The 23,925-nt window shown below is 40.9% G+C and overlaps 1 protein-coding gene across 2 annotated transcripts; it reads left to right on the top strand.

The window, feature by feature from the left end:
* Positions 1 to 1,438: 1,438 nt before the first annotated feature.
* LOC135352419 (BOS complex subunit NOMO1-like) lies at positions 1,439 to 23,501 on the top strand. 2 transcript variants are annotated; one of them, XM_064551605.1, is made up of 37 exons: positions 1,439 to 1,624; positions 1,851 to 1,940; positions 2,293 to 2,338; positions 2,645 to 2,745; positions 2,939 to 3,039; positions 4,208 to 4,280; positions 4,583 to 4,663; positions 4,971 to 5,042; positions 5,103 to 5,219; positions 6,234 to 6,323; positions 6,405 to 6,461; positions 7,207 to 7,320; positions 11,846 to 11,937; positions 12,516 to 12,567; positions 12,967 to 13,086; positions 14,112 to 14,267; positions 14,751 to 14,828; positions 14,900 to 14,963; positions 15,424 to 15,560; positions 16,698 to 16,773; positions 16,861 to 16,924; positions 17,624 to 17,722; positions 17,844 to 17,957; positions 18,036 to 18,118; positions 18,534 to 18,684; positions 18,878 to 18,914; positions 19,067 to 19,156; positions 19,358 to 19,471; positions 19,687 to 19,749; positions 19,819 to 19,883; positions 20,284 to 20,341; positions 20,403 to 20,492; positions 21,050 to 21,127; positions 21,785 to 21,895; positions 22,256 to 22,351; positions 22,516 to 22,725; positions 23,315 to 23,501. In XM_064551605.1, exons 1-37 carry the CDS (start codon positions 1,463 to 1,465, stop codon positions 23,411 to 23,413), a joined length of 3,501 nt encoding a protein of 1,166 aa, XP_064407675.1. In that variant the 5' UTR covers positions 1,439 to 1,462; the 3' UTR covers positions 23,414 to 23,501. The 2 variants fall into 2 exon arrangements, with proteins under 2 accessions (XP_064407675.1, XP_064407676.1); XM_064551606.1 differs by having other exon boundaries at positions 1,470 to 1,624; positions 14,112 to 14,262; positions 14,746 to 14,828.
* The last annotated feature ends 424 nt before the right edge of the window (positions 23,502 to 23,925 follow it).

Raw genomic sequence — 23,925 nt, 5'->3', positions numbered from 1 at the left:
ACAGGCCCTACTGCCACTCCCTTATCTACTGGTGGAACTGTTGCGATCAGCGTTGTTATCAGTTCATTCCTATCTCTTGTTATTGGATTCCTCGCTGGACTCCTAGTGATGCACCTTTGCTCTCGTAAGAAGGCAGTGCACTCCCCTGCAACTGAAAGGAAAGCTAACGTAGGACCCACAGGTGCTGCACCAGCTGGTCCTGTTTACGAGGAGGTGTCACCCAAAGACGAGATTGAACTGAACACTAACCAGGCATACGGACCAGTTGGACTGTGACACTTTGGCCGTTACTTTACAGAATTAGCTAGTAGCTATGGAGTATAATAGGTACTAACGAAAAAACTGCACGTGTATTGTTCATAATTATTATCAAGGGCGCGATATTATTGCCATGCCAATTTGTTCCATAGAATTACTGCATAAATGAGTATACATTAACCGCATTGTTAAACAATCTCAAAATAACATTATTAGCTACTGATTCGTTGGACAAGTCACACTGTTTGCTCGTACGTGTAACACTAATTTAATTTGGAGTTCCAACATTGCTTGAGCTAGTCTCATGAATCAGCCTGCCTGGACTATCCAAGGCCGGCTGATTCATGAGACTATGCTTGAGCATGCGGAAAAAACTTACAGTGCATCCAGTCTAAAGAGTAGAATACCAAAAATGTGTGAGTAGTTGTTCTTAAATGTAAATATCTTATGATTGGAACATTTCTAAGAAAATCTGCTGATACCATTGTGTAGGCGAATGAATAAGCTACAACATATCCAAAATTGTTTCCATAATAACATAAGGTGGTGGGTTTGTGGTGATTAATAAAACAGTACCCAATTGTTATAGTGGGTAATCGGTTAGGGAGAGAAAAGGCCAACGGTTTCCGGCTAAGGTTTGGAACTTTGTCACAACATCTATAGATAGTTTGGCTATCTTATGAAAGATTCGATGTTACTTAAATATCTACACATCCTCCGCAATGCTCAAAATTGCTAGTTTTTAGTGCCGTTTCGGTTAGGGAGAGATTTGAATAAAATCTCACGGCTAAGGTCTAAAAATTACACGGAGTAAGCTTGAATAAATTGTCTAACTTTTGATAAGAAAAATTTTTCCAAAAATACTTTAGTTCCAGAGATAATTGATGTTAACGTACATTTTTTTATGATCACCCCCATTATCTCCTAAAATTATTTCCCACTATAACAACTTTTGGGGAAATATTTTTGAATCATGTTGTAGCTTATTCTTTTACCTATACAATGGTATCAGCACAATTTCTTAGAAATGTTCCAATCTTGAGATACATCTAAGTTACAACTACTTACCGTATTCTACTCTCTAGACTGGATGCACTGTAGCACTCCTTTATCACAACCATCTAGAATCAAAAAGAGGGCGTCGTTAATTTTCGAGGACAACCACGTGTTGGCATCATTATGTACAGTATTTTGGTAAGAGCTAATGAGTACTATACTTCTCTATAAAGCCATGTCCAGAAGCTTCTGGTTTGCTGTGCTGCTGTTGGTGCTGGGAGTGAGCCTAGCCAGTGGTGGTGAGGGTGTACCCGTGGGCTGTGGGGGCTTTATCAAGGCAGACTTCCCTGTGGACTTTACGAAGATAAAGGTATAGTTGATGAATTGCCAAAGCCTTAACACATTTAGGAAACACTGTGTACATGTATCCACCCCATGCCCACTCTGTTTGAACCAGGACACACCAGCATGACTACCTGTCTACACGTACATGTATATAAACCAGGCATAACATGCCCCCTCACACCACACACCCACTCCCTCACACCACACACACTCACTCCCCACACCACACACCCACTCCCCACACGGCACAGATCCAACTGTACACTGCGAGTGGCTCCCTCAGAGATACTAGCGACTGTGCCCCCAACATCGGCTACTATCTCATACCCTCCTACGACAAAGTGAGCAGTGCTATCACAAAGCTTTTGCATTTCCCTTCACATTTTAATGCTCCTAACACTAGAAATAGTATCTTAATTGAAATCAGAGCTTTTCCTCTACTGGTTTAAGTGCGACTGCCCAGGCTCTGGATTAGCCACTCCTGACCGTTTCTCTGGTCTACAACTAAGCGCTGACGTCATTCAGAACATGCCAACACTCTCCGCCGAACATCAAAGCCTAAATATCCACCAGAGTCTAGGTAGCTAGGTAGACCTCCTTTTTGCCACGGACAATAGTACCCAAACATAACCTCTCTTTGCTCGGAATTAGGTACCAACAGTTGTTAAACTACCTACATGTATCTTCTTACAGGGCGAATTTGTGCTGAAAGTGGACGCACCTCAAGGATGGAAAACAGGTATTGTAATATATACAGTGTACACTTAGTTTAGTACAGTAGAGCTCTGAAGTGAATCATTCACTACTAATTAAGCATTCATTGACTACAAAAATTTGTGAACTTAAAGCATATAGTTTGGAAGCGACCTCTTTGTCCCTCATCTATAGGATCGCCCGTTGGTTAAGAATAAGACTGGAAATGTTGTCCATTATTGAGATGTTTGTTTACCTGGCAGACGTTCCACTGTAGTCAGGCTCTCATTGGTGATAGTATTTGTACTAACTAATTATTGTACCCCCCTCAATGAACTTATACCCCCCACAGAGCCGTCAGAGGTGCATGTGACTGTGGATGGAGAGACGGACCTGTGTAGTAGAGGAGAGGACATCAACTTCCAGCTGCTCGGATTCTCTGTATTCGGTCAGGTGAGAGAGAGTTAGCCCCCCCCCCCCCCCCCCCCCGTAGAATTAAGACCCGAAAAATCAATTTATTCACTAACAATTTTAATACGTCCTGACAGTGTGTCTTCTGATGAGACCCAAGTTGCACAAAAATTAAGGAGTTAGTATTATTTATATTGGAAATCAACATTGGTGTGTCCGGGTGGCCCCCTCTCAGGTAGTTGGTGATGGTTTGAAGGTTGGGCCGAGTGGAGTGACCCTCTCCCTGAGGCAAGATGACTCCACCCCACACACCACCGTCACAGCAGACGAGGGAAGGTGAGTATTTCTCAACACAGATCAGAGCTACAGGTTACGATGCAGTATTCGCCCACGCAGTGATTATCAGTAGTAAATCAAGCTGTTTTGACTGTGTACACTAGTCGTCATTTTATATGCTAGATATTGCATGCTCTTTGCCAGTAAGGCAATTATCTATTTAAACAAGGAAAGGGGCAGGGCGGCTCGAAACAATTTCTTGAAAACAATAAACAGTCATCGAGTTAGCTCGTGTAGAAGTAGAAAATTAGTGAAAAATAGTCGGCTAGCTAGTAAACTATGGTATTTTTCTTCAGTTTGTAAATAGATAGGAGCAAGAACTCTTCGAGCCGCCCTCAGGAATATCATAAACTGCTGGTAGGTCACTGTTTAGTTCTTGTTAGAGCCTTTCTTTGTCTAATATTTGACGACTAAAATCGGCAATGACCACATGATCTTTGTGGTAAATTTTTTGCCATCTAGTTAGCGTACTGATAGCTAGCAAGCGCTGTAATAGTCACTTATGAGCAGTGCAACAGTATAGACACATAAAATAATAGAAACAGTGTCTTTCTTTCTCACAAAAACAAAAAAATAAAAACTCATGAATAATTCATGAGCAAACACTGCATCATAACCTTAAGAAATTCCACTTTTCACAGTATAACTTGCTGAGTCAAAACTAATGCATGTATTACTTAGTGTTGTAATATTGGTCATGTAGCCTTTGAAATACATGCCTGTACAGCGTAGCTGAATTCAGCAAAAACCCTTTTGAATTAAATGCTATGTTCTATAATAATGTGCTGTAAAGGATAATCGCATTGTGGCTGTACTAGTAAGTAAGTATGTGCATTGTTCTGTGTGTGTGTACGTATGCGTGTTAACTAATGCTCTATTGTACTTTTACACAATCAGTGCTGTAGCCTCGATAGTAGATTAGCTAGCGGTGCATTGTCCAATGAGTACTGGAGTAGCCACGCATTGTCTCTGTCAGCCTCACTATTGTAGTGTGATGTGTGTTAGGATGAATCAATGGGTTTTTTTTTCACTCGCTTTAAAATGTTCTGCCACCTGCTTGGAGAAAGTAAATGCAATCACCCGCTTAAATAGTTGAAACTCCCACTTGTGCAAAGTCCTTGTGATATAGTTGTAGGTTTATCAGCTTGTTTGTCCTATACCCTACCAGGTTCGTGCTTGAGGGGGTTCCCCCTGGAACATATACGCTAGAGGCCAGTCATCAGCAGTGGACACTATCAAAGGTACAACTGTACAGTAGTTAAGATATTAATACTATTTTGGCTCTTTTGAGCTACACCACAGAATTAATAAAAATAATAATAATAAGCAAAAAGTTCGACTCCTTCAAACATGTACAGTAGCTTTTGTTTCTCTATTGTTGATACGGCCATATTTACATTAGACTAATGCAAGCTGGTGTGTGGTAGTCATCTCACTCCCTGCTTGTACAGGGTCAAAGAAGCACCACACTGATATAATATCATATCTGCCATACCGATGATACGTCACTATAATATCTAACTGTCTCATTCATTCCCAACAGGCTACTGTGAGTGTGACGGTGACTGATGGATCTTCTGAAGTGCCTGACAATTCTCTACTAGTGGGAGGCTTTGATGTCAGAGTGAGTCAGTCCAGCTCTACTGCTGTACGGATAATATTGTACTTGTGGTTGTTTGATTAATGCTCTTTACCTCATCAATCATATCAATTTGTGGCTTTTACCATTAATGCTCTTTATCATGTGGTGTCCATAGCTTTCAGTTTGTAGTGATGTGATCTTTACCCAATATTCTTTTTAACTCATCAGTATATGGTTATTTCAGTAACACTCTTTACCCAACAGTCAATTCTTCACACACACATCCCACACAAACACACACACACACACACACACACACACACACACACACACACACACACACACATAGGGGGGTGTTGCTAGTGACGGAGAACCCATACCTGGAGTGCAGTTTTTGCTCTATGCAAAGTCTGGAAAAAAGGTGTCCAGCGAAAACTCTCATTGAACAATAATTAATTGATTGTGTCCACACACACTCCAGATCGAGTGTGATGCTGGTGACCCTCCCGTTAGTGTACGGAGGCCAACGTGTGTGGCTGTCTCTGATGTGACTGGACTGTTTGTGTTCCCGGCTCTGCCCCCTGGCCGTTATCAGCTGGTACGCGAGTGTGTGTGTGTGTGTGGGGGGGGTGTGTGACTACGTTCAGTGGGTAGTGTATTTTTCGAATTGATCTCAGTGGATTCATTCCTACTGTTTTTTTTGTAATATGAGGAGATGATGGCTATCCATATATTTAAGCGTATTATAGTTGCAAAGCAAATTGAAAACATAAAGCTCTTACTTGCACTTTGAGCAGCTATAAATAATATAGCCGTCTACACACACGGACAGTGACACAGAAACAAACAGAATACCTCGCTCGACAGACACAAACAGTATGCCTCGTTTGCTCATGACCAGAATTACATGTACCTTGTTCTGGGGGGGGGATACTTAGTCTGGCCGATATATTGTTGAAGATACTATTAATAATTATATATCTATCACTAACAAAAGATCAAACGTACATTGTATTGGTTAAAGCATTGAAGGAAGTGTCTACCATCTGCATGCCTCAGGGAAGTACTTACAGGTTTTCTGCGTATGAGTAATAAATAGGATTCACTATGGATGATGCATGTAAACATTAATCAATGACTCCTAAGTATGTGCCTTTAGATCTTTTACTTGTGCACTTGTTAATAATTAAATGCACAAAATTATTTAGTATTACAATTAATGCATGTCTACGTATATGCAGTCTTTAGTGATTCCTTCCATACAATGTATGTGCAATTTACCCGGCCTCTATTGAACTTGTGACCTTTGTTCACAATACCCCCTAATGTACGATATAGCCTTAAAACCTCCATTCACAATACCCCCCCCTCCCTACATTGTACGATGTGTACGTCTGTTCTACTTTTTGACGCTTGAACGAGAGGAGAGTTCATTGTTTGAATATAACCAGGACCCTGTAGAGAAATGAAATAGAGTAAATAATCGTTTGAAACATAAATTTTCGAGGTTAAAGGTCAATCCTCGAAACCTCGAAAATAACTAACTAATTATACTGATAGGGACGTACATGTACATGTTCATGTAGCTCTTAAAACATGTTTGTCCTCACAGGTTCCCTACTACAGCCAAAACGGAATAGACTTCAAGGTCCACCCGACAGAAACTGAAGTTGAAGTGTTTAATGATACAGTCAATGTGGATGTGAGTCACTCTTAACAGTTTACTGTAACAGTTTCATCTCTTAGATGTACATCTTCACACATCTCTGTATACACTCCACAGCCCTCGTTTGAGGTTCACGGCTTCTCTGTGTCGGGACAAGTGCTGAGAACCACTAAGGTACTACTGTATATTGTATATAGGTGTTGCTTTTAATTGGAACATGTACTTTTTAGTGACTTTTTATATGCTTTTTACATCGTAAGTATAATTACAGCCAGGGTGTCATACAGGGGAGGGGGAAAGAGGGGATATCCCCCTCAAGCTCCAATTTCCCCCCCTAACATTTGCATTCAGGTACTAGTTGGGGTCCATAGCTGGCAATTTTACATACTAACAGGGTATTGAAATAACAGTTGACCTTTTTTTAGCAAGTTACTTTTCTTATTTCCCCCCTCTACTTCAAAATCCTGTATGACACCCTGACACAGCTACTGTACATTGTCTATTATGACCACCTCTGGGTAGACCAACAGAGTGACCTCACATGCATAATTATAGTGGCTCCCTGTTAACACATGTCCAAACCATACATGTACTATGCTATGGAGACTTTGTGGCTGATTGATGAACCAAGCATGTACGTGTACAGTCGTACATGTATTATACATATTGTATGTGTATTACGGTGACGTGCTAGACACACTTATTACTTCCTGAAGTAACTTGCACATGTACGTGTACAGCAACATTTGAGTGTCAGTTTCAGTGACCACAAACCACTATACTTGCTACATGTGCACATGTGCAGTGTAACTGTTCCCCTCAGCTTGGTTTGTTCCCAGCATTGTATGGCTGCACTCTCACGCTCACTTGTACTTTATGTAACTTTATTTTATTTTTGTTGGTTGTTAATACTTCGTAGGGCAAAGGTGTGAGTGGTGCTAAAGTGTACGTGGACGGGGAGGAGGTGACAACTACCGATCACCGTGGCAACTATCAGCTACTAAACGTCACCACTGGACGCTACAACATAAAGGTGGGCGTGTCTCACTGTATACTAGGGGTCAATAAATAAACTGAAGTGGGCTGGCCTCATCCAGAGGAGGTCCGACAACCATGCGCCTAACATTAATGTTTGCTGAATCAGCATATTTTCATTAAACTTGCCTTTAGAGGTAGGTGTTGCACTCTTCTTAGATTTAGCCCTCTGTCTTGTATTGTTAGGTCTAGTTTTAGTAATAAGAGCTCTACAACATCTGTAAAGGTGAGCTGATTCAGCAAATATTAATGCTAAGCGCACAGTTGTCAGACCTCCTCTGGGCCTGATCAAGAAACAAGTAATTTAGTTCGTGTGGCCTTAACCTATAGAAGTTGGCTGGCTTAAATATGAGTGACCACAATAGTGAGACTGTTTTCACCGCTAATAAGCGTTTTTGCCAAGAGTGACTGCTCAAATTTCAAACACATGACTTGGGGAGTTATTAGATGGTGGACCTGTGACCACAGTACAACATGTAATGAAAGCACCGCAGGTGCTGATGCCTCGGTGGAGATGCCAAAGCTACATAACATAAAGCTACTAACAGCTTTTATACACATGATAGAACATTATTTTTTGCAATAATTAATTTTGCTGCATGCAAACTCAAAGAGTGGGTAATGATCGACCATGATTGTTGTTAAAAACGATCGATGCCAAAGTTCAAGTCTAAACTTAATGGCTAGGCTGCAGAGCTAGAGCCTTGCAGCTCTTTTCTCACTCTTGCAGCTACCAATATAGCTAGCATTCTAGTGCAGAGCTAACTACTAAGTAGAGTAGTAACACTCAGTGAACAAGTTTGGCTACGTGCTCTTCTGAAAAGGGTGCAATGGCATTCTAAGTAAGCAAAACTAGGCATAACTCGAGAACAAAGCATTATTTTGCAAATCCACGAATTAAAATCCAAGTAAACGTGACTAGAAGCCTATAGAAACTCTTATTTGCACTTGATTCATCCTTGAGCAGCTGTAGCAGTCGACACAGACACACACACTACCGTATACCTCGCTTGTGCATGCGCACTGAGGCATAATAAAAGCAGTGCAAAATTGACCATTAAAATAAATACTTACTGTAGTGTACATACAAGCTTCATTGAATATTAACATCAAACATTGTTAATTGTCTTAATAGTAGATATTATTTACTAAATTGACTAGTGAGTTTGCAAATAAATATCTATAACTTCACAATGGATGCTATAACAAAGAGATGGCTACTAGTACTAGAGTCAGTAGAGGCACTGCTGTGAGGGACAGTCCACTCGAATTCTCTGTTGTTGATCCCACGTTCATCTCAGTTGATTGCATCGAGACAGTAGTCGACGCTATAGTTGTAGTTGAGCCAGTCGTTGGTTCCATAGTTGTAGTTGAGACAGTAGTTGATCCAGCTGTAGAATCAGTTTGTGTTGCCACTGTAGTTTCAGTTGTGCTCATCGTAGATGCCGTAGTGTTCTCTGGTAACTCAGTTGTGTTCATCGTAGATGCAGTAGTGTTCTCTGGTAACTCAGTTGTGCTCATCGTAGATGCAGTAGTGTTCTCTGGTAATTCAGTTGTGCTCAAAATCGGGTCAGTAGTAGCTAAGTCACCTGACCCGTCCGCGCTAGTAATATCCGTAGTCATTTCAGCAGACCCAGATCCGATATCATCATTCCCACTTGATTCATCCCCACTTGATTCATCGTTTGCAGCTCTTTTCCTCACCTCCGATAGTTTTTGAGACTCTGGCAATGGCCGTAACATATCAAAAGTAGAGGATAATCCAACTAGCAGTAAAATTATTAGAACTTTCATTTTCAATTTGAAACTAACACACAGTCATGTACAAGTAAATTGATGTCTAGTAAGTGACTGTGGAGTTTGTTCCTGTGAGCTTTATAGTGCTGTGAAAGGAAGTGGGTTTAAATAGGTGTTTCCATTGCTACTAGTAGTGATTAGTTACACAACTGTATAGAGGTGTAGGTTTCATGCAGGATGGAGATATCTCATGAATGAGTAAGTTTGTGGGTGCTCTATAAGCCAACACAGACAGTCTTCCTGTGTCCTATGGGAAAACTTCCCCAGTATTATTGTGTGGGTGCAGAGGTTGTGTCCTTGTTCCTGTAACTGTGTGGCAACACTGCACCTTCATGTGTGTACACCTAGCTACTTGTACAACACTGCACCTTCATGTGTGTACACCTAGCTACTTGTACAACACTGCACCTTCATGTGTGTACACCTAGCTACTTGTACAACACTGCACCTTCATGTGTGTACACCTAGCTACTTGTACAACACTGCACCGGCATGTAGCTACTAGGTGCATGCATGTATGCCAACACTACTATCAGTGGCATTTGTGTCAAAAATCAAAATAGATCTGCTTGGCAATCGATTGGAAAAACTGTCAGCTAAAATCGATCCAAATGCAAGTCAACTGCGCCAGCACCGATTGTGATTGTGTATGCCAGAAAAATCAATCTGCACTGTATTGTGCATTGTCAACGAAGATAAATACAGCGCTATTTTAGCATTCAAAGCACTTTTTCACCAAAAAAAGCTTTAAAGTATTGGTGTGTCCATCACAGTTCACACTCTTCAGATTTTTTTCATTTGCATTATTGCACTACAATGCTGCTTACATTGGGTTCAAAGGTCAGACATGCAGTTTGCAAGTGGAACTCTTTTTGTACAAAAGCAGATCGCTTTTCATTTCTTTTCATCAATTTTCTGATTGATTCGCATTTTGCAGATTGATTTGCTGACACTGCAGTTTTGATCAGATCGTTTCAGCTGTTTTCCGATCGATTTTGCCAAGCAGATTTATTTTTATTTTTAACACAAATGCCACTCCATACAACACAGCCTCAGGGACTGCTTGTGGTTGTGGTTTGTACTAGTCAGTGTGGTGTCCAATCATTGTAAGGAGAGTAGATGAGAGACAGGCCTCATTGGTCCTGTAGGATCTCTCCTAAGTTAACGACCATGTGTTTTTTAAAACATTGTCCTCCATAGACGGTTTTACTTCACATTCTTTCACTTGCTTTTATTTTTTCTATTCAGCAAAAAACACAGAATGGTAATTAAACTGATGAGAGTAAAGTGAACATGAAAGTGTAAATAAACAATGAAAGCACTGATGAGAGTTAATGAAGTAAACATGAAACACTCCCTTGTCTCAAGCTACTTTACCTAGTTGCTTTGAAGCTAAATAGATTAGAAAAGCTTCCCCACACTGAAAGCACACCTTTACAAATACATCATCCTACAACTCTGCTCTCAACTATTTATTCATGTCAAAAACACAGATTGGTAATGGTCCTTAACTTTAGACAGCTAAAATATTTCCGTTCCCGTTTCCGTTTCCTTCTTTCCATGCACCCGGCAGCCCCTCTCAGCCTCAGGGACTGCTTGAGGTGGTTTGTACTTGTCAGTGTGGTGTCCAATCATTGTAAGCGAGAGTACTCCTGTTGTAAGAGACAGGCCTCATTGGTCCTGTAGATCTCTCCCCATTTTTATTTTTATCTGAACTGAGATACTAGGATTGTTGTACACACAACAACCAGACAGCCCCTCTCAGTTTCAGGGACTGCTTGAGGTTGTCTGTACTAGCAGTGTGGTGTCCAATCATAGTAAGCTAGAGTAGATAAGATTATTCTTGTTGTAAGTAGGCCTTGCCCAACTAATTTTGAGGTGCAGTGGAGCATTGAGTATTATGCCAGCCTAATAGGCAAAAAATATTAGCCTATTAGGCAATTTTTACCAACTTTTTGGTAGAAAGTATTTATAGAAGCTCAATAGCATGAATAATGCTAATAGTTAACCTTTACACGTACTTCTGAGCACATATGCATGGTCCACTGTGTGGCTAGACTGAGTATATACCTATGGTAGGTGCTAGTAGTACTACTAGATCAGTTGACTTTTTTTTTTAAGATTTCTTTCACTAATAATACTTTTTTAGAAGATTATATAGAAGCATCTGTGATGTTGCAGTATAATTCTCGTTGATGATTTTGAGACTAATGGGTAAGAATTAAAGACTAATAGGTACAATGCATGAGACTTGGAGACTAGACTAATAAAATTTTGAGCATAATTGGGCAAGGCCTAGTTGTAAGAGACAGGCCTGGTTAACCTCATTGGTCCTGTAGGATCTTTCCCCATTTTATTTTTTTCTGTGAACTGAGATATATAGTACAACTGAGATACTAGGATTGTTGTACCCACTGTGGCCCCCCTCTCAGCCTCAGGGACTGCTTGTGGTGATTTGTACTAGTCTGTGTGGGTCCAATCAGATGCAGGGTTGACCTCATTGGTGGCCATGGCTCTGTAAGAGACGACTGCATGAGTTAACCTCATTGGTCCTTGTAGGTTCTCCCCATTTTATTATTTTCTGAACATTTTTTAAAGGATGCATGTATTTCAATTGTTGTGTGGTAGCCGTTTTGTGCTCAGTAATTTCCAAATTCTTTATTTTTATTTTATGGTTTGATAGTGAGTATTTCCAAGTGCCATGTCTAACCTAACTCCCTCTCCAGATTGATGCGCCTGAGGCACTGCTGGAGTTTAAAGAGCTGCAAGTGTATCTCTCGCCCTCTGACCCCACCATTCCCACCATCATCCCGGCAAAGTAAGCTAATTAATTGTCATGAGACATACAGTAGAAGATGGAAGGCAACACTATTTAGAAATTTTTTATGTATATATGCTGGATGTTGCAAAATATATAATACCATCGGAACTAAGTGTTGACCATTCTACTTTTCACTACACTGATAACTTGCTTGTTACTGCAATTACTGTTTAGGTGTGAAGTGGGCTTACAATGTACACTACATGTGCACAGTGATTATTAAAACCACGAAACTAGTGTTGACCATTCTATGTGTGCTTGCCACTACACTGTTACTGTACATTCCTGTTTATGTTGTGAGTGGGTAATCCTTTTATGTACATGTGTATTTGTTTGGATAACTCACTCACTGTCCTAAGTACTTTTTGAAGATGTAGTGCGTGTAATGTCCTAGCTGGTGTGTGTTTGCATGTATGATTCTTTATCAAAGGAGATGACACGAATACCTCGAGTAGGCTTGGTCACGTACAATATTCAACGGTCAAGTCATTGTTGCATGTGACCAAGTCCTTCAATTTTAGCCTACTTGAAGCACACGTGTCATAATTATCTCCCCTGATTCTTTACCAACACAGGTTTGGAGTGTGTGGGGAGGTGATCATTACCCGTCCAGTGTCAACAGCCAAAGTGAGTTTTTTGTTTTTTTATTTTCTGGGTAACACGTACCAGTTCAATAATCACAATCATGTAATCAGCTTTAGACTATTTGACGTGCTAAACTTCTTAGTTTAACACATACATTACTGAGAAACCTTTAGGAGCAAAAACAGTAGAAAAAAAGTTGCTTGTAGTATAGCAATTGTACAGTACATGTATGTAATACCAGTAAATGCTGTTATCCCTTTTTAACTAATTTGACAAATTCGAGGGATTGGGGGGTTCAAGGTTCAAGGTTCAAGCTATAATTATTTATAAATATTTACATGCGTGTACATGTACTTTTAGTATGACCACAATAGACGTGTGTTGCTGTACTAGGCCACTCAATCCTACTCTCAGCATTGTCTTGTGTTCTATGTATTGCAGACTCCTCGTACTGTACAAGTCCTGTCGACCTCCTCCCCTCCCGTTGTCGTGGAGACAGTGACCGTTGATGCCAAGTCTCAGTTTTGTACCCTCCTGCCTCTTGGAGAGTACATAATCAAGGTGTGTGTGTGTGTGTGTGTGAGGGGTATGGGGTATTGTATGTGTGTTAAGGTATGGGGTGTATGTGTGTTAAGGTATAGGGTATGGGGTGTGTGTGTGTTAGGGTATGGGGTATGGGGTGTACGTGTGTTAGGGTATAGGGTATAGGGTGTGTGTGTGTTAGGGTATGGGGTGTACGTGTGTTAGGGTATAGGGTATGGGGTGTGTGTGTGTTGGGGTATAGGGTACGGGGTGTGTGTGTGTGTTGGGGTAGAGGTATGTTCAGTGCAAATGTACATCAATGAAGTACTCTATGCAAAATGTTCACTGGTATGATTTTTTCATGTACATGTATAACATTTTTATGCCTCCTCGGTGCGCATGCGCAAACGAGGTATGCGGTTTGTGTGTGTGTGTGTAGACTGCTACAGCTGCACAAGGATCAAAGAAGTGTAAGTAAAGGATTCTAGTCATGGATTTTAATTCGTGGATTTGCAAAATAATGCTTTGTTCAGAGTTATGCCTAGTTTTGCTTACTTGGAATTCCATTGCAGCCTTTTCAGAAGAGTGTATAGAAAAAAACTTGTTCACCGAGTGTTGCTACTCTACTTAGTAGTTAGCTCTGTACTAGAACGCTAGCTATTGGTAGCTGCAAGAGTGAGAAGAGAGCTGCAAGGCTCTACTGATTCATTTTAGACTTGGACTTTTGGCATCGGTCCTTTTTAGCAACAATCATGGTCGATCATTACCCACTCTTTGAGATTCTCTGTGAATTTGGATGCAGCAAAATTTATAAATTAATAATAATGTGTGTATAAAAGCTATTGCTAATAGATTAGCGACTTTATGTATGTAGCTTTGACACCTCCACCAAGGTATCAGCACCCGCGGTCACGGTGCTTTCATTTTTGTGGTTCTACTACATGTGTATATATATAGCCATTTGAATGTATGCACCAAAGTATCGTGTTTTTCACTGGCACAATTTTTCTCGAATAGAAGAGTGTATATAAAATAATGTTGATTTTACTCTCCCCATGATATAGAGTGTGGTGTCTGAAGAGGAGAGGTCTGGGGGGTTGGTGATTGAGCCCCCTGAGAGACGTCTGGACATGAGGGAGCACCCCCCCTCACCTGCCAGTACGCTTGTGTTCCAACAGTTCCTCGCCTCTCTCACTGGCTCAGTCACATGTCTTGGTGAGGTAGCGGCAGCAGAGTGACGTGTACACTATAGACGGCAAAACCGCAATTGCGTATAATAACATATATTATGAATATTATCACTAGGTACTTTTAGGGTGTGAACGTATCTTCACACTGTGGTTTTTGATCTGAAATTGTCTGTTGTTGTAAGTGTACTTTGTAAACACATCGAAAATTGAAAGCCAACATCACATTCTTTTGAAAATACAGTTTTTAACAGATTATTTAATATAATATTAAACACAAAGGTTATTTTCCTGGTTGCTGCATGTCTGGCTTCTATATACGTACAGTGTACATGTAAGTATCCCACACTGGTCAGTGGTGGTTGGTACTAACCACATCCAGACAAGATAAATTATACTATAAAAAACGAATGAAAGAGGAAAATGTGTGTTCTAGACTGAGATTGAGGATTGACCCTGCTGCATGTGTATTGCATTCTTCATTCTAACAGAATAGTTTTGTATTCTGTAGGCAAGTGCACGAGTGATATCAGTGTACACTTGAGGAGGTCTTCAGTCGTGACGGGTCTGCAAGGTCAAGAGCTCAATGCAAAGGTACGCGTGTGTGCAGCTCAGCTTAATTGGTCGCTATAGCAGTTGTAATATCGAAACTTTCCTTTAATTAGGTGGCGGCAAAGGAAAGAAAAGGCACATTTTCCTTCAGTGAAGTACTACCTGGAAATGTGAATAGTGAGTTCTAACAACGTATATTGTAATTATGCACTGAACCTGTACGTATCATTGCACATGTATTGAGCCTGGGTTGGTTTGTACCCTGAAGCACTACTGAGTGTGCATACAGCAGTAGCGGGAGTTACCTGACCCTGTGACCATAGAAACCGATTGTTCACAGACCAACTGAAACTCTGTACACTATAATACAAGTATAATTTACCGTATAGCTAGAAATTTCTGCGGCCCAAAAATTCTGCGAATTCTGCGAATGAATAAGTAAACGCAGAAATAATAATTATCCGCAAAAGATTTTTACAGCTATTCGCAGAATTTTTGGGCCGCATAAATTTCTAGCTATACGATATCTATTGTCTCGACTTCTTCAAACACACACAAGTACATTTGTACTGTGCTTACCATAAAAAAGATTGGCGTATTTCAAACTCATTTGTCCCCCCTCCCTCTCCCTGTGTAGTCTCGGTGTCCTACCCCCAGTGGTGCTGGAGGGAGGCAGGGCTTCAGGCTGAGGTCACTATGGAGAAACAGAGAGAGATGAACTTTAAACAGACGGGCTACTCCATGCAGTACACCGTGTCACATGATACCACTGTGGTATGTATGTGTGTAGTGGGTGGGTGTGAGTGTGTGAGGTTGGCTCTGAACCAGAGGAGGTCCGACATGCGTGCACGAATCACTACAAGTTCAGTGCATTGATGTCATTGCGATCACGTGATAACGTCCAGGCCAAATGCACTAGCACTTGTAGTGATTCGTGCAATCATGTCGGACCTCCTCTGGCTCTGAACTGATTGATACCGTTAAAATTGTGTACATTAAGGTTGTCACTATGGGTCCCAGTGCTGTTTTGCTACATGTATTTTGTACACTTGGTCAGCCCTTATGACCGATCAATCATTTGAGGTGTGACTCAATTTATCCAAGCATTGCGCAAAAGAGTTAGCAAACACATGGCTAAAAATTGCTGAGAATCTAGTCTTGAGTCTAAGGACGTTAAAAATTGATATGATATTGATGATAAAATTATAAATACCCAAGAATCTTATACATGCAGTAGTATCAGGAGTGCATGACTCCTGGTAGCATAGAGTATACCGTATAACGGGTAATTTTCGGGGGACAAAATATTCGTGGTTCAGCAATATTGAGACATTTCGTGGATAATATTTTCGTGGTTGCTGCTTGCACTGCAGGTAAAGGTAGGCAAGGTCGCTTCATTCGTGGGTAAAATATTCGTGGTCAGACCTCCAACCACGAAAACCACGAATATTTTGCCCCACGAAAATTACCAGCTATACGGTAGTTACATGGTGCTGTGCATGTCCTAACAAATTAGTGATATGTCCAACCAAGAGTTCTAATGAACTCTTGGTCCAACCAATAATAATTTATGTTGCTTGGTCTGATCAGGAGTGTATGTAACTCTATCTTAATACACTCCTGGTCTGACAAACGGCTTTTGAATAGTTATTTTGTACACTGGAGTCCCATTTAAATGTTTGTTGTTCTAATGTACATGTATGTGTACATGTATGTGTATGTGTATGTGTATGTGTATGTGTATGTGTACATGTATGTGTATGTGTATGTGTACATGTATGTGTATGTGTATGTGTATGTGTATGTGTACATGTATGTGTATGTGTACATGTATGTGTATGTGTATGTGTATGTGTATGTGTATGTGTATGTGTATGTGTATGTGTTGTTACTGTAATTGTTTCTACTCAGACGTACAGTACTGGAAATGAGTCGGCTGTTGAAATTGTTTTATCGGGGAAAGGTCACCTGTGCTTGGACAAGTCAGGTGAGCAAGTCGTAACTCTAATTGCCAATAGAAAGCCTTTAAACTAGCACTCTAATGGTCATTGTCACTCTTATGGTCACTGTGTAGGCGTGTACACTGTTAGCCCGAGGACGTGCCACAAATTCAACAAAGACTCGTTCACTTTTGATACGTAAGTGTCGTGCAGGTTGGATGCACACACACTCATTGCATAGCAACTAAGTGTAATCTAACCACGAGGTGTTGCGTGGGCGTAAGTGCATTGTCCATACATGCTCTGTCACCTAGTAGCCATTTGGCAATACAATGACACCTGTCCAAGTGGTTAGGTCACCTTCTGTATTACAGCCAAGTTAATGTCTCCGTAGCATGTGTTTGGACCTGTGTTTAGCAGGCCTCCTCTTTATTACGACCACTTGTTGGTCTGCCCTCAAGAGTGATTCTGTATCACAGCCAAGTTAATGGGCCCCAAAGTCTTTATAGCATGTGTTTGGACCTGTGTTAGCAGGCCTCCTTTATTACGACCACTTGTTGGGCTGCCTTCCAAGAGTGATCACAATCGCTGTTTATTGTAGAGTAAACGCAACTGAAAATATACCCACTCACGCATGTTGTCTTTAGAACAATACAACAGTTTGATCTGCTGTTGTATGCATGCACAAACAAGCTGTAGCCTTTGTAGTTACAATGAATAGCACTTAAAGTACAGTACTTGGGGATTATCACTGCATCCGTGCTAATTCCTGGCGTACCCTGCTGTTCAACTCTCGATTCTGAGTTAAGGTGGAGGAGGATATTTATATAGCTACTCTCTGTTATACTCCCCCTCCCCCACACACACGCACACACACACACACACACACACACACAGTTCGTTACCTGAGCGACTGGTATTGGAAGCAAAGGATCACTATGTCAACGCGTCAGTAATGGCTGAACAGAAAGACTCTGACCTGTTACTCACCGTACGGTACGCTACTGAAGAGTTAGTTACTGATCGAGTCATGATAACATTATTATTGGAAAACTGGATTCTTGACTTTATATAATATTTGGTATATTTATTATTGTTATTCCTACGTGTGCTGTAGGTCGTTGAGATTTGGATCTTCAGAGCAAGTTTTGACACCCCTTGGAGTTGCTAGGCAACCAACTGCCGAAAACCAAGCACACAACTGGAAATACTCTTTCTCATTTCTTGCAAAGTAAGTGCTCGTCACTGACGACCCTGTAATGTAACATGATGTGACCACACCCCCTTCCTCCCTCCGCCACTCTCACAGACCTCAAGATGAGCTGGAAGTGAGTCCCTCGTCCACTCAGCTCATGTTCTCACCACACAGTCGAGTGTTCACAACGTCCAATGGTGAGTAGTGGCTTGCTGAATATACATGTATGAAATCTCAGGTCCTCTTTCACACCTACAGTGTAGTAATTGTGATAAAATGCTGAAATATTGCTGAAATTTGATTTTGGCAGTTTTCTTAGCGATTTAATAAGGTAGAAAAAATATTTCTGTTTTTGTATTTTGTATGCACGCACTACACAAGAATCTCTCAAAAATAGAGGGAGGAAACCAAAGTTAGTAATAAAGCAAGGCTTTGATTAGCAATAAATTGGTCAAATTCAGCCTATCAGATATTAGTGATATAAATTCTAAGCACATTGTAGGACTTACAAAATGCTTTTTTTTTTTTACTTTATGAATTGGACACTTTGATTAAAAGTTACGGGTTCTCAAAAGTAGTAATTGAAACGTACCCACTCATTCCCCCTCCTAGATTGCCCTGAGGAGGTTGCCTCTTTCCTGGGTAGTCCTGGGCTCATGGTGACAGGTAGAGTGGAGCCGGCTCTAGGGGGTGTGGTCATCACTATAGCAACCGAAGAGGACGGACTGGTCAGCACTAACACTGACGAACAAGGACGATACAGGTAGAGATAAGTAAAATGTACCAATGCATGTACTATAGCTAATTATACGGAAGTTGAACTGAAACCAACTATAGATGTCATTGTAGCAGGTTACAAAAGACACGTACAAAACATGTATGGCCGTCGTGACTAATGCATTTATGTACAATCTAGCTCTTGTATAAGCTCACACATAGCTTCTCCTTGTACGCAGGGTGGGGCCGTTGCGTGGAGGAAAAGGACTGACTGTTGTAAGTACAGTGTACATGCATGCACAAGTTTGCAGTTCAGTACACAATACATTTGTAGTTCTTCATGCAGTCGGTATAATAATGTTCTATTTCACTAAGTTTTCCCTGGATTTTCTTCGTGTGTTTTGTGACAGTGATTCCCTTCCTCCCAGAGTGCTGAGAAAGATGGCTACACATTTGAGGTGCTGCCCAATGACCCTCATTCCTTCGCTGCCGTTAAACTGTCAAACATTGTCATCAAGGTGAGAAAGCTAACCGACTTCCAACCATTACGTGTCGTTTTCGTGTTTTGAGAGTTTCTGTTTCATCTTGAAATAGCCAGTTCAGATGAGCATTGTTGATATCCAGAGCTATTGTTATTGAAGGGACTAATTAAAATATCTTGCAAATTTGAATTTGCAGTTTTTTGTTAGCTCAAATATTAGACCACACCCACTATGCAGGTGGTATCAAGTGACGGAGGTCCATTGTCCAACGTGCTCGTGTCACTGAGCGGAGCTAACTTCAGGAGCAATAACTTCACTGGAGAAGATGGAACTCTGAACTTTCCCAAACTGGTACGCTAATGCTGCCATGCAATCGACAGAATTTTTGAGACTGCCTATAGTAGTTTGAGTTTGTTACAACACGTTAGGGGACATGATTAGTACACTTGTACTGATTGCATTTGGCCCAAATCCACACACTTATTACTTGTCTGAAAATGATGCGTTTCAAGTGTACGTTCTCCGTACATGTACTTTGTACGTGATTTTCTGGTTTGTTTCTTTAGAATCCTGGTCAATATTTTATTAAGACTCTCCTGAGAGAATACGAGTTTCAACCGTCTTCAAAGGTAACGTTCGTTTGTGCTGCCATTACGACCAGTGACCTTTGATCTCTGACCCCTGTCGTACACATGTAGGTCGTTGACCTGGTACAAGGAGGTAGTGAAGAGATAGTGTTTGCGGCTACCAGAGTGGCGTTCAGGTGAGGGTGGGTGTTTCACGCATCCGGTAATTAGCAACACTGGATTCTTTTAGCTATACGATATGTTATGAACAACGTTCAACCTGTACGTATCATTGCACATGTATTGAGCCTGGGTTGGTTTGTACCCTGAGGCACTACTGAGTGTGCATACAGCAGTAGCGGGAGTTACCTGACCCTGTGACCATAGAAACCGATTGTTCACAGACCAACTGAAACTCTGTACACTATAATACAAGTATGTACAGTGCCTCCAGTCTAGCCAGAGGCCAAATTAAAGTTTCTATTCAAGCAATGTAGGTGCACATAATTTTGGCTGCACTTTGTGTACAGCATGATGATGATCAGGAGGTTAATTTGATCACCATACATGTACATGGAATGTTTGTCATTATTACAGTTGTTCTGGTAGAGTGACGACGCTAAACAAGCAGCCCCTTGAGGGCGTTGTTGTCAAGGTGAGCAGAGGAAAAAGTTGACAAAATTTATGTTTTTTATTCTCCCCATGCTTATACGTAGGCATTTGGTACCGGGGATGGGGAGTGTGAGTCGTATGGAATGGAGACACCCACAGATCAGAACGGAGACTATCGACTGAGAGGACTAATGGTGAGTGTATATACATGTATGTACCATATAGCGCCAAATTTTCGAGGTACTAATATTTCGTGGAATGGCCTCTAAAGTGCACAATATTCGTGGAATGACTGCTTACCAGAAGCCGCGCCTTTAGTATTTACATTTAATGTTCGTGTAAGATTGCTAACCCGCAAAATTAAGCCCTCGAAAATGTCACGCTATGCGGTATAGAGACAAAATTACCAGCTATACGGTATGTTACGAATAACGTTCAACCTGTACGTATCATTGCACATGTATTGAGCCTGGGTTGGTTTTGTACCCTGAGGCACTACTGAGTGTGCATACAGCAGTAGCGGGAGTTACCTGACCCTGTGACCATAGAAACCGATTGTTCACAGACCAACTGAAACTCTGTACACTATAATACAAGTATGTATGTACAGTGCATCCAGTCTAGAGAGTAGATTACCATAAATGGCATCAGCACTAGAAATGTTCCTACAGTACATTTAAGTACAAATACTCAAGTGTATCGTGTAGGATGCCATTTAATTGAAATTAAGTTAGTTTGTTCTCCATTGCAGCCTGGTTGCAGCTACACCGTGTCTATAGAGGTGAGCGGAGATATCGATCGAAGTCTGCCAGTCAATAGACGCATAACGGTGAGTTGAAACTAACATGTCTACAGGTACCGTACAGAGTTGTGTTGACCGCGCCATAAATATCGTGGCGCTCTAAGTGGCTGATAAGTTAAGTGTTTGTAAAGTTGTGAAACCGCACATACATGTTCATACATGTACTGTACGTGTCAGGGTTCGATCTAGGATTAACGGTTTGGGGGACAAGGAAGTGGATCCAGGGGTTTAATTATTGATCTAGTAAACTCTAAGCACAACACCAGCACATGTAAAGTGACAATTTTATGCAGCCAATGTCACACGTACTAATTTGTATTCATCACCCAAGTCCTAAAGCTTTGAACCCTAGCCACTGGTTAGCTGTGATATTGTCTCAACTGTGTCACCATTCGATTGTGTCTTGTAGCACTCGCCCATCCCTTGTTGTAAAGTGCAGCCAATTCTCACCATCTACCAAAATAGCACAGTTTAACAAATACTCAGACACTATAAATTCAACTGTGATTGCCAAGGTCATGTACATGTACGTGTATAGACACTGCCTCTGATGACACATAATCGTGGCTGAGTACGTTTAATTACAGCTTCAGTATTTATGTATGTGTGCACTTCTTATAGCTCTATAATATTATATATATTTTCCCATGACTGTATCTTATTGTGTGTACCTCCTTTCTTTAGGTGAGCGATAGCGATGTGGAGGGGGTGGAGTTTGTTGCCATGCCGACAACCATGCACGTGTACATCACTGGGAATGTTGTGGCCGACAACAAGCACTTCCCAATGCTCAAGGTACATGTTACACGTACAATGTAACTGTATTTGAGTCCTAACCTTAATAGTTTTTGGTGGCTGATGATCTTAGTACTTGGTCATTGTGACGATTGCCTAGTAGCCTGGTTGCCTAGTAACTCTTAGCAATGGAGTACAATGTCATGTACATTATGTACCACACTACATTTAAGTGACCACAATTGAATTATGATCTGCACTCTAGTGGTTGGAAGTGGTTGTTGGCAGTGGTTGGCAGTTAAACAAAACAATAGTGCCATATATGGTGCTATGTACATTGTATGTTTGGGATCGACCCCTCCCCGGATGCGCGCACGCACACACACACACACACACACACACGCATGCACTCACACACAGGCACAGCTGTCACAGGGAGCTGGCTCAGTGCTCACCTCAGTCCTTGTCGACACAGCTGGCTTCTTTGACTTCCCTCCCATCACCACTCAGAAAGAGGTTCTACTTTAAATTTTGAAGATTTACACTTTAATAAGATATCTTCTTAGCGGAGATAATGCACAAGCATGCTTTTATGTATACATTCAGTGATTACATTCGATTTTCTCAATGTGATCCAATTTTACACACAGTGTCTTATCCTTAAACCCCTCCCTTCTCAGGACTACGTTGTCACACTGGAGTCCACCTTCTCTTCCTACTCGTACAACCTGACTCGACCGGAGATGGTCGTCCCTGGCAACAGAGATTCCCATGTCACTCTTTCGTTCTCTGCTGATGAGCTTCTCTCTATCCCCGACTATCAACGGGGATCAGTGATTGCTCTGATTGTCACCGTGGCTGTCATATTCGCTATATTCAATTTGGACAAGGTTTGTGCAAGCATACTGTTGTGCAGTATTACACAGCATGTATACAGTTGCTACAAAGCAGAGATCTTGGCATGCATTGTTTATCGCATCCCAAAAAGCCCTATTTTTACGTACGCTCAAACTGGTGTTGACAATGTTGATTACTTAGAAAGAATGTATATCTTTTGTTTATATCAAGCTGTGAAAAGTAGCAAAAGCATGTATTAAAGTCATACAGTCCCTTGTGTGTTATATTATTTTATTACACGGTCGTGTAGCCTCGAGGCATAATTTGGTAAGGGGTCGTCGTCATAATTATAGCATTGATAATCCTCTACAGTAATTATACACTAGTACAGGCAGCTCACCCTCGGGTCTTGTGCCTGTATATATTTCATAACAATCCTTATCATGCTACACCTATTAGGTACTGTTATCCTTTTAGCTCCTCTTGTTCATAAAAATTGAAACTAAAAATGATGTTCGTACTTAATTTTATTACCATGCAATTGTCGCAAAATATTTATGCTAAGTCAGCTTGACCTATTCCCACTGTTCCTAAACTATTGAAGAGCTCCGTGTTAATTTATCGATCTGTTCTTCCCTGCAGGTATTCGGCCTGGTACAGACTCTCCTTAGCAACGTAAGAAACTCCCAAAGAGACAGTGTTAGTTCAGAGAACCGTAAAAAGACCGGACGTAGAAGATAGTGTTATTTTAGTGTCTATCAGATTATAGCAGTTGTACATTTGTGTCTTCACATGTAACTTATTGGAAAAAAATGTTTATTCACACTTAGTATAATTATGAAAATGCATGCTGCACACGGCTGCATGTGTATATATAGTTGGTATATTTGTGAAGACACATGACTTTGTGCGCATGCTTGTTTTGAAAAGGTCAGATGTGTAAGAAAGTCATATAAAAAGTATATAGATTATAAGGTATATATACCATAATTATTATTGACCTATATATATAGTACGTAGATGATACATGGGTCACACATGCATGCTACAGTATAATAAGTAAGATATAGATCGATACACAAATGGTGGCAAAGCTGGCCGGTGCATGTGCCCACTTGTGCTTGCTTATTGTTACGGTTGCGTAAAATTATAGCATTAATTTTAGGAAAATCGATCCCCCATCAAATTTTTTCCTAAATGAATAAATATACTCCTGCTGCCATCAACAGGTGACTGCCATACAGGTATAGGTG

Source organism: Halichondria panicea, chromosome 1 (assembly GCF_963675165.1).
Source record: "Halichondria panicea chromosome 1, odHalPani1.1, whole genome shotgun sequence".
In the NCBI taxonomy this organism is placed as follows: domain Eukaryota; kingdom Metazoa; phylum Porifera; class Demospongiae; order Suberitida; family Halichondriidae; genus Halichondria; species Halichondria panicea.
Note: the sequence above shows the minus strand (reverse complement) of the source record. Positions and strands in the feature narration are given on the sequence as shown.